The 9,427-nt window shown below is 48.6% G+C and overlaps 1 protein-coding gene and 1 long non-coding RNA gene across 10 annotated transcripts in view; both read right to left on the bottom strand.

The window, feature by feature from the left end:
- SSBP3 (single stranded DNA binding protein 3) overlaps positions 1-9,427 on the bottom strand; it is a 179,508-nt gene that overhangs the window by 2,397 nt on the left and 167,684 nt on the right. For all 9 annotated transcript variants that reach the window (XM_034965692.3, XM_063601108.1, XM_034965699.4 and 6 more), the window contains 3 exons: positions 919-997; positions 620-648; positions 426-527 (listed from right to left, as the gene is read on the bottom strand). In XM_034965692.3, the coding sequence (XP_034821583.1) occupies positions 426-527; positions 620-648; positions 919-997 (210 nt within the window). The remainder of the gene's footprint in view (positions 1-425; positions 528-619; positions 649-918; positions 998-9,427) is intronic.
- On the bottom strand, positions 2,670-9,427 carry LOC134729696 (uncharacterized). The gene is made up of 2 exons (XR_010111011.1): positions 4,690-9,427; positions 2,670-4,544 (listed from the first exon to the last, which is right to left on the bottom strand). It is a non-coding gene; the product is annotated as an uncharacterized LOC134729696 (long non-coding RNA).

Raw genomic sequence — 9,427 nt, 5'->3', positions numbered from 1 at the left:
ACTGTTTCTTCAAATGAGAATGCACACAGAAGCCCACTATAGAAAAGCAGACAGCCAACCCGTGTTGAGAGCCCTGAAAATCGTTGGCTGCACGAACCTTTCCCCACTGGACAGATGGAAATGGACCCGTGGGGCAATACTGCCCCAACTCTCTCAGCCCAGGGCTCTCCCTGCCGTATCAGCTTAATTAGTGCCAGAGGCATCCAGCCTGCATGGAGCTGCCTCCAGAAGGCCCCACCAGCAGGCAGTCTCGGGGCAGCGTCAAAGCTGCACACTTCTGCTAAAAAAATAACTGAGGTGGAAAAACCATAACACAGCCACCAGCTTAGCTGGCAGGCTGCAGCCCGGCTCCGTAGCTCGCAACTTGTTAGGTAAGAGTCCCCAGGCCGTGGGGACGAGAGCAACAGGCAGGGGGCGAGGCTTACATTGTCGTTCTGAAAGGAGTGGAGGAAGTTCCCTCCTAGCTCGCCGTCATCTCGAGGGGTGCCTGGAGGATTGCTAATGCCACTTATGTTGTTAGGAGAATTCTGTGGAAAGAGGAGAGGAGGTGAGCACCTGTGTCCCCAACAACCTGCCCACACAGATGGGGCACCACCAGGGAGACCGAGTGCACACTCACTTTTGGAAGTCCGTCTATGTCCCCTGACCCTGGAAAGAAAAAATAATCCAATTCAGTTTCTTGCTTGCTCTTCCACGGAGGGGTCTCCCCTCGTCCTGGGCTCCTCGGGCCTCTAAGCCCTTCCATCCCAGTCCCACACTGTGCGGAGGGCTTTCTGTGCGGCATCCCTCTCAGGATCGTCCTGTGTGCCCAGCCAAGGCCGGCCAGGGCTCTGTACCAAGCCCAGCTGAGCCAGGAGCTGAGGCACAGAGCTGGCTGCCCAGGCAGGGTGGGGCATGGCGAGGGCAGGGGCCACTCACCTAATGATCCATTCATGTGGTGTGGCTCCATGCCACCCATGCCGCCCATCGGACCGTCCGAGCCGGGACCCATCGGGAACTGGGGAAGAAGCACAGGGCATGGCAGCTCAGCGGGCCCTGGCCCTCTGCACCCCTCACAGGCAGGGGGCTGCAGCCACGCTGGAGTCCTGGCCCTGGGGAACCCCTGCTCCGGCAGGCTCTGCTCACACTCAGACATGTCCTGCCTGGCAGCTGGGCCAGGGTCCTCACCTCGGCCCTCTAAGCTGCAGGGCAGAGGTGCTCATTCCAATGACCCAGGTGAGGGAGAGGGACTGGCCCACTGCCACCCAACTCCACACAGAGGCAGCTCTGAAACTGAGCCTCTCGGATCCCACCACAGGGCCCTCTCCATCCCCCGTGTGGAGAGTGTGGTTCCCCAGACAGAGGCACATGTGGACAGCTCTCCGACCATGTCAGGCCAGGGACCAAAACATCTGTGCTTCTCATCCCCACTTCACAGGTGAGGAAACAGAAGCAGTGAGAAGAAACGCTTTGCTTGAGGTCCCAGAGGCTGGAGGTGGAGGAGCTGGGACTGGAACCTGGCAGCAGGCCTGGAGCTGTCATGCTGGCCCTCTCCAAGTTAACAAAAGGAAGAAGTTAGAAATGAAGATGTTTCCTGGGGCTGGGCGGTGAGAAGAGGTGGGGTTTGATGAGTGGTGGGGAAGAGAGAGCTAGGGCACTGGCCCTGGAGGCACTGCATGGCACCCTGGGACTGTGGGGTGGTGGCAGGAGGTCACTGATGAGGCTCCCATGCAGAACTGTTTGTGTGGCAGATGAGGGCTTGGAGATAAGAGTCGATTCTACCCACCCACAAGCCTATCTGGAACTATCAAACCCTTCTCGGAAAGGAAGACCAGAAAGGTCACATCCCACAGCCACGAGTCACAGGGCTGGGGAGGGGCGGCTGAGCCCAGCCTGGAGCGCCAAGGCCCTGTGATGCAGACTGCATCTGCATCGAGTGGGAAGGGAGTGGAGGTGGTGGAATGGAGGGCTGTTTGGCACCTGGCTGGGACTGGGTGCCACAGACGCAGAGCTGAGTCACACCTGAGCCCCAGCCCAGAGGAGCAGCTCACGGATACCCAACTACCCCACAGGAGGACAGAGATGCTGACTTCCAAAGACAGCTGCAAAGTACAGCTGCGGCTTCAGAGCAAGGCAGAGAAATCAGAACCGGCTGCCTGGAGGAGGAAGAGAGCATCAACAAAATTGAGGGGTAAAATCTGGGCAGGCAGAGCCCATCGCGGAAATCACTCTAAGGCAGGGGTCCCACATGAGCAGAAGTCTACCAAGTGGGTGGCAGCATGGCGTGCCAGAGCACAGAAAGGGGTGTAAGGGGTAAGGCTGTGACCAGGCTGCAGGGGCACAGCTAGGGTATGAGCTGCTTCCCCGTGCCCACCCAGACTGGGGGAGGGGTGGCGCATCCTTGCCTCTCCAGTGGGCCCCCCACCAAAGCAGCTCACAGGCTTTTGGGCACATTTTGCCATCTAGCAACAAATTTCATGCTTATTAACCTAAGTGAAACGAGGATGAAAGTAACCAGCTTTCTAGGGAGCCAACCCAGGACACAGCCATGCCAGACCCCCAAAATCCCCAAACATGATAATACAGATTTATGCACATGTATGTCATTACCTTAACATGAATATGTCGCTACTTTAACATCAATGTATTAAGAAACAAGTATTTCTTCAAAATGACATATTATTGTATACTTTCTGTATATTAACAGTTTTATTGAGATATAATTCACAGAGCATATAACTGACCCATTTAAGTACAATTCAGTGGTTTTCAGTATATTTACAGGGTTGTGCAACCATCACCACAACCAATTTTGAACGTTTCCATAACCTCAGAAAGAAATCCTGTACCCGACTGCAGTCATTTCTGTCCTCCTCCAACGCCCCCGGCCCCAGGCAAACACTAATCTACTTTCTGTCCACGGATTTGCCTATCCTGGACATGTCATATACATAGAATCACGTGAGCTTTTGTGGCTGGTTTCTTTCACTTAGCATGTTTTCAAGGTTCATCAGTGTTGTCACATGAATCAGTACTTCATTCCTTCCTATGGTCAAAAAGTAGTCCACCGTATGGATATACCACATTTCATTTATCCATTCATCAGCAGAAGGAACGTTCAGGTTATTTTCACTGTCTGGCTGTTATGACTAATGACACTGATGTAATGACACTCATGTCTGCCGTGTGGACATGCGTTTTCATTTCTCTTGGGCAGATACCTAGGAGGAGAACTGCTGGGTCATAGGGTAACCCAATTACCATATCACAGCAGACATCACTAGGCTGTCTGATCTTTCGAGGAAACGTCAAACTGTTTAACAAAGCAGCTGTGCCATTTTACATTCCCACGAGCAGTGTCTGAGAGTTCCAATGCTTCCACACCCTCGCCAACACCAGTCATTATCTTTTTTACTACAGCCGTCCTAGTGGGTGTGAAGTGCCATCTCACTGTGGTTTTGATTTGCATTTCCTAATGACTAACGATGCTGAGCATCTTCTCATGTGCTTACTGGCTATTTCTAATTTTTGGAGAAATGTCCATTTAGATCCTTGTCCCATTTTTAAATTGGGTTATTACTGAGTTTTTCTAAGAGTTCTTTATGTATTTTGAATTCAAGTCCCTTATCAGACATATGATTTGCGAATATTTTCTCCATTCTGTGGTTTGTCTTTTTACTTCCTTGATGGTGTCCTTTGAAGCACAAATCTTAATCTCCGATGAAGTCCAGTTTGTCTACTTTTTTCTTTTGCTACTTGTGCTTTTGGTCTTGCATCTAAGAAGGCTTTGCTTAACTCAGGTCATGAAGATTTACTCCTGTATTTACTTCAAGTGTTTTGTAGTTTCAGCTCTAACATTTAGATCTATGGTCTACTTTGTTTTATTTTTTATTATTTTTTAATTTATTTTTGAGACGGGTTCTCACTCTGTCGGCCAGGCTGGAGTGCAGTGGCGTGATCTTGGCTCACTGCAACCTCCGCCTCCTGGGTTCAAGCGATTCTCATGCGTCAGCCTCCCAGGTAGCTGGGACTACAGGTGCGCGCCACCACACCTGGCTAATTTTGTATTTTTAGTAGAGACAGGGTTTCACCACATTGGCCAAGCTGGTCTCAAACTCCTGACCTCAAATGATCCACCTGTTTCGGCCTCCCAAAGTGCTAGGATTATAGGTGTGAGCCACCATGCCCGGCTCCCTATGATCTACTTTAACTTTTGTGTACTGCTGTAAGGACACAGTTCAATCTCATTTGTCCACATGTGGATATTCAGTTGTCTCAGCATCATTTATTCTGTATTATTTACTTTTCCATTAGATTAATGCTATTATGTAAACAACAATAGGAACTGTTAACAGCGGCAATTAGTAGCAATTAGGAGGTGGACTAGTTAAATGATTGATATGTATAAGGAAAAATATTAATATTTTTATAACGTTTCTGTCCTCTGATACAGAAATAACTTTTTGCTCGAATACTTAAAGTTGATAGGCTATATTACATTAATTATTTTTTAGAGATGAAGTCTTGCTCTGTCACCCAAGCTAGAGTGCGCTCAAGTGATCCACCTGCCTCAGCCTCCTGAATAGCTGGGACTACAGGCTCCAGCCACTGCACCTGGCTTATTATTTATGTTTTAAAAAAATAAAACATAGGCCAGGCGTGGTGGCTCGCACCTGTAATCCCTTTGGGAGGCTGAGGCAGGAGGATCACCTGAGCCCAGGAGTGCAAGAACATCCTGGGCAACATAGTGAGACCTCATCTCTACATCAACAAATAAATTAGGGGCAACATAGTGAGACCTCATCTCTACAACAACAAATAAAATTAGCCGGGTGTGGTAGCACGTGCCTGTAGTCCCAGCTACTCAGGAAGCTGTGGTGGGAGGAAGCCCTTCAGCCCCAGATGCTGAAGCTGCAGTGAGCCATGACTGTGACACTGCCCTCTAGACTGGGTGACAGACACCCTATCTCTAAACAAACAAACAAACATAATAGGATTAATGAAACAAACATTACTAATATTTAAATAAAAAATAACAATGTTTCTTTCTGCCCTAGGATACATTAGAACATTCTGCTCTGCTTTCTTTCCCACTGGTCTCTGAATTGCCTGAAGCCTTTATAGCCTTTAGGACATCCTTTTTAAAAAAGAAAAAAAAAAAAAGAGATGGAGTCTGGCTCTGTCATCCAGGCTGGAGTGCAGTGGCATGATCATGGCTCACTGCAGCCTTAAATTCCTAAGCTCAAACAATCCTCCCGCTTCAGCCTCCCAAGTAGCTGACTACAGGCATACACCACTGCACCCAGCTTAGAACACCTTTCTTTTAAATGCACTGGTAAAACGGAATATAGTCAAACTTAAAACCCATTTGACTTGTCACTCTGTTTATTCAAAGCCCATGTTACACTGACTCCTGGTGTCAACCTAACACGGTACCACCAAACTAAATATCCTCTCCACACAACCCTTATACACAAAGTACTTCCGGTTTTACTTATAAGCACAGGTTTTGGGACTTGTAGGAATTCACATCCATCTCTCCAAAGATGTCCATCCATTTTTGTCCAGGGGCTGGCTTTGGTGGACCAGCTGCTTGTCAATCAGGCCTTTGCATCTGTAATTCATCAGATGGGCTATCCCTGTCTAAGATGTCCAGCTTTTTTTTTTTTTTTTTTTTTTGAGACAGAGTCTCGCTCTGCTGCCCAGGCTGGAGTGCAATGGCACGATCTCTGCTCACTGCAACCTCCACCTCCCAGGTTCAAGCGATTCTCCTGACTCAGCCTCCTGAGTAGCTGGGACTATAGCGCAGCGTTGCAATCTCAGCTCACTGCAACCTCCGCCTCCCGGGTTCAAACAATTCTCCTGCCTCAGCCTCCTGAGTAGCTGGGATTATAGGCACCAGCCACCATGCCTGGCTAATTTTCGTATTTTTAGTAGAGACGGGGTTTCACCATGTTGGTCAGGCTGGAACTCCTGACCTCAAGTGATCCTCTCACCTCGGCCTCCCAAAGTGCTCGGATTACAGGCCTGAGCCACCGTGCCCAGCCAGATGTCCATCATTTTTTAACACTCCAAAGCACAATGGATGTTATAAATTAAAATTATTATAAAAAATGATTTTAAAGCACAGAGGTAATCTGAAGTTGCAAAATCGAAGTTGGATTCCAAATATGTTACAGTTTTAATGAAGAAATTGATAAAGTCCTGTTTAACTTGACTGCCTTTTCTGGTGACATTTTTTGAGTTCTCAAGCATTAAATGGGTCATTATTCCTGCTGTATGAGGTTTTGTGGCCCCCTCTCCAATCCAAGTGTGGCTGGCTAGCCCCATCTAGGCTCCTCGGGGCTCCTTAAGGAGCATCAGAGAGTACTGGCAAAACAGTATATACATTCCTATTTTATTTTTAATGTATTTATGTATTTTTTTTTTTTTTTTTTTTTGAAACGGAGTCTCATTCTGTCACCCAGGCTGGAGTGCAGTGGTGTGATCTCGGCTCACTGCAACCTCCGCCTCCCAGGCTCAAGCGATTCTCCTGCCTCAGCCTCCCGAGTGGCTGAGACTACAGACATGTACCACCACACCTAGCTAATGTTTGTATTTTTTAGTAGATATGGTGTTTTACTATGTTTGCCAGGCTGGTCTTTAACTCCCGACGGACCCCAAGTGATCTGATCACCTCGGCCTCCTAAAGTGCTGGGATTACAGGTGTGAGTCACCGCGCCCAGCCTATGTATTTTTTATTTTTATTTTTTTGTTGCTGAGATGGTGAGGATGTCTTGCTTTGTTACCCAGGCTGGTCTTGAATTTGTGGCTTTAAGTGATCCTCCCACCTTGGCCTCCCAAAGTGCTCGGGTTACAGGCGTAAGCCAACGTGCCTGGCCTGTGTTTTATTGTAATTCCTTTTTCCATTCTCATCTCAATGCATTTCCAAATTAGAGAAGGACATCCTTCTTGTCTCACACTTTAAAAAATAGCAGTTTTCACGGCAAGCCAACATTTTAACATCTTTTCTATGGCCAGCAATGATAGTCATCTTGTGGAAACGTGTCTGAGGCATTCTCCTGTCTGTAAAGTCAAAGATCTCATTAAGTGCTTTGGCATGTTTTGAGGAAACTGAAAGGTACCCAAAACTTTCATTATGAAAGCTGGTATCACAGGTAAGCAAATTACACCCCTTTGTGACAGTGTCGGGTACGATGTGTGAACATTTAGCAGGTAAGATGTTTTCATTTTCATTGGTAAGAAGCTTATGGACTAAATGAAATTTGCTCAAATTAACTGTGTACTGTCTGCCAAATATGTAGATAAATGAGCAAAGTCTAGGTTGTATTTGGACAAGAGAACAACAATCTCTTACGTCTTCAGTGGCTTCACTAAAATCTTCACAGAAATCGAGAAGACGATCTGAAACTCCAGTTTTCAAATCAACATACCTAAGAGCTAGCGGAAACCTGTTGCCATGACTTGAGGCAGCCCTTGACGCACTCGGAAGCACGAATGCTGGAAGGATCAGACAGGGTCAGCACTACTGTAAAGGGGCAATGCATCTGTTACCGAAAGTCCCTCTTCCTTTGGTTCACACACAGAACTTTTAGTTTGTAACCTCCGAATCAGGAAATGTAACCTTCTTGGTTTGCGGTGCAATCAAGGGAACAAGATGATAATGGCGTCCATTCAAGGAGTACGCCCAAGCTAAATCTGCGACTGCTGTTTTTGACTGAGAACTGCTGTCTCTTTGGAGGTCAAAAAAACCTTGATTTAGAAAGATATGCCTCAGACTTGAGAGACTCAATGTCCAATGTGCCTCCACCTCCCCTTCTCCACATGCCCATTCTCACATTCTTTTCTGCACACCATGCAGTACATTCTGTTTGGGTTCTTTCCTCCCTAATCCAGTTGTGTGTGTCCTTGCATCTGTCATTAAAGTAACATGGTCATTTAACCTTCTTTCCCAGTGATGCCTGGGTCACGCTGATGCTGTCATTGTCACCGTTCTCATTTTCATCATCTGAACTCTTAGGAAATACGGTCACAACATTCATGATGTCAAGACTGAAACCAGCACCGTCTAGACAAAAAGCCCAACACTGAATCTGCAGCAGACTCCTAGGCGAGTGCTGCTAACATGCATGACTGCAGCGTGCGGAGTTGCAGCCTGAGTGATGTGATCCATGGTGAATCACAAGTCCTGATGCCAGCATCCACGTCAGGCAACATGGCGACAGTGACCACTCGAGGCAGATCATCCACGCCATTTCCATCCGATGCTACAAATGGTGCTGTCATCCCTCTGTGTGGGTTTCATACTTTCCACCCAACCTTCTGCATCACTGACAAAACCCAGGACTTTCTGTATCCTGGGATTCCTCAGGATGTGGGGCTTTTTAGTGTTAAAAGCCAGATGGTTGGTCACACCAGTGAGGACCCTGACAAAGGAGGCAGGCCAGAAACCATCCCTCAGAGGGCTGCTGGATGTAGGCAATATCCAGCACAGGGCAGCCCGCGCTCGGGGTTTAACATGTGGGGTGATCCGGGTGTCATCTCAGGAACGGAGCCAACAAAACCAGAGTGCCCCAAAAGGCCCTACCCCCTCAACCAGGCCAAAGCCTCGCACTTTAGGACCCCAGGCCCACTCTCTGGCTCTACAGTCTGTAGACCTCCTTTTCAGACCCTGAGTTCCTGGAGGGGCAAGGCTGAACAGGTTCACCTGAGGCCTGCATGGAGGAGGAAGGGAAGGAACTAGAATGGAAGGGTTGCCTGTGGAGGGGAAGCAGATCAGGCCCTGACCTCGGGCAACGCCCACTGGGTGAGGAGACAGGCTGCAGCTGACTAACCAAGTCCCATCCAGTGGGTGCAGCGGACACACGAGGAAGTGGGGCAAACAGTAATCAGAAATGGGGAAATGTGAGCTGCAACATCACCCAAGGGCTGCACATCACCCAAGGGCTGCAACTCTCAGAGGCAAAGAAGCTACCAGGTATTGGGAGTTCCAGAGCTCCTGGCAGCAGCACAGGCAGGTGGGTCCCCCAGCGAGCCCTGTCCCCTTGCTACTGGCTCCACCCTCAGCTCCATAGCCCCAGAAACAGACCCAGGAGGAGAGGGATTGCCCGGGCCAGCACAGCCAGTTTGCTGGGCAGAGACCAGGCCAGACCCCACCTGCAGCCTGGCGCTTCCCCCACCAGCACGGCAGGAGGTGGCAAGTCCCAGCAGCACAGCAGGCGCCCTGGCTCTAACCAGAGGGTGGGCATCGTCCCACCCCTTCCTCTCCCACCCCCTGCTGCCTATGAAATGGGAACTGAGTTGCCCAAGAGTTAATCACTTTTCTGACGGTTTATTTTATTCATCTTTGGTAACAAATGGCTGAAATCAATTAAACTTGCTTTCCCCTCAGCTGATGAAGTTAATTATGATTTGTTATGGTGTCTGATATGTAAATTATTAGAAAGCA

This window comes from Pan paniscus, chromosome 1, assembly GCF_029289425.2.
Source record: "Pan paniscus chromosome 1, NHGRI_mPanPan1-v2.0_pri, whole genome shotgun sequence".
Lineage (NCBI taxonomy): Eukaryota > Metazoa > Chordata > Mammalia > Primates > Hominidae > Pan > Pan paniscus.
The sequence above is the reverse complement of the archived record's forward strand: the minus strand, read 5'-3'. Positions and strand labels throughout refer to the sequence as shown.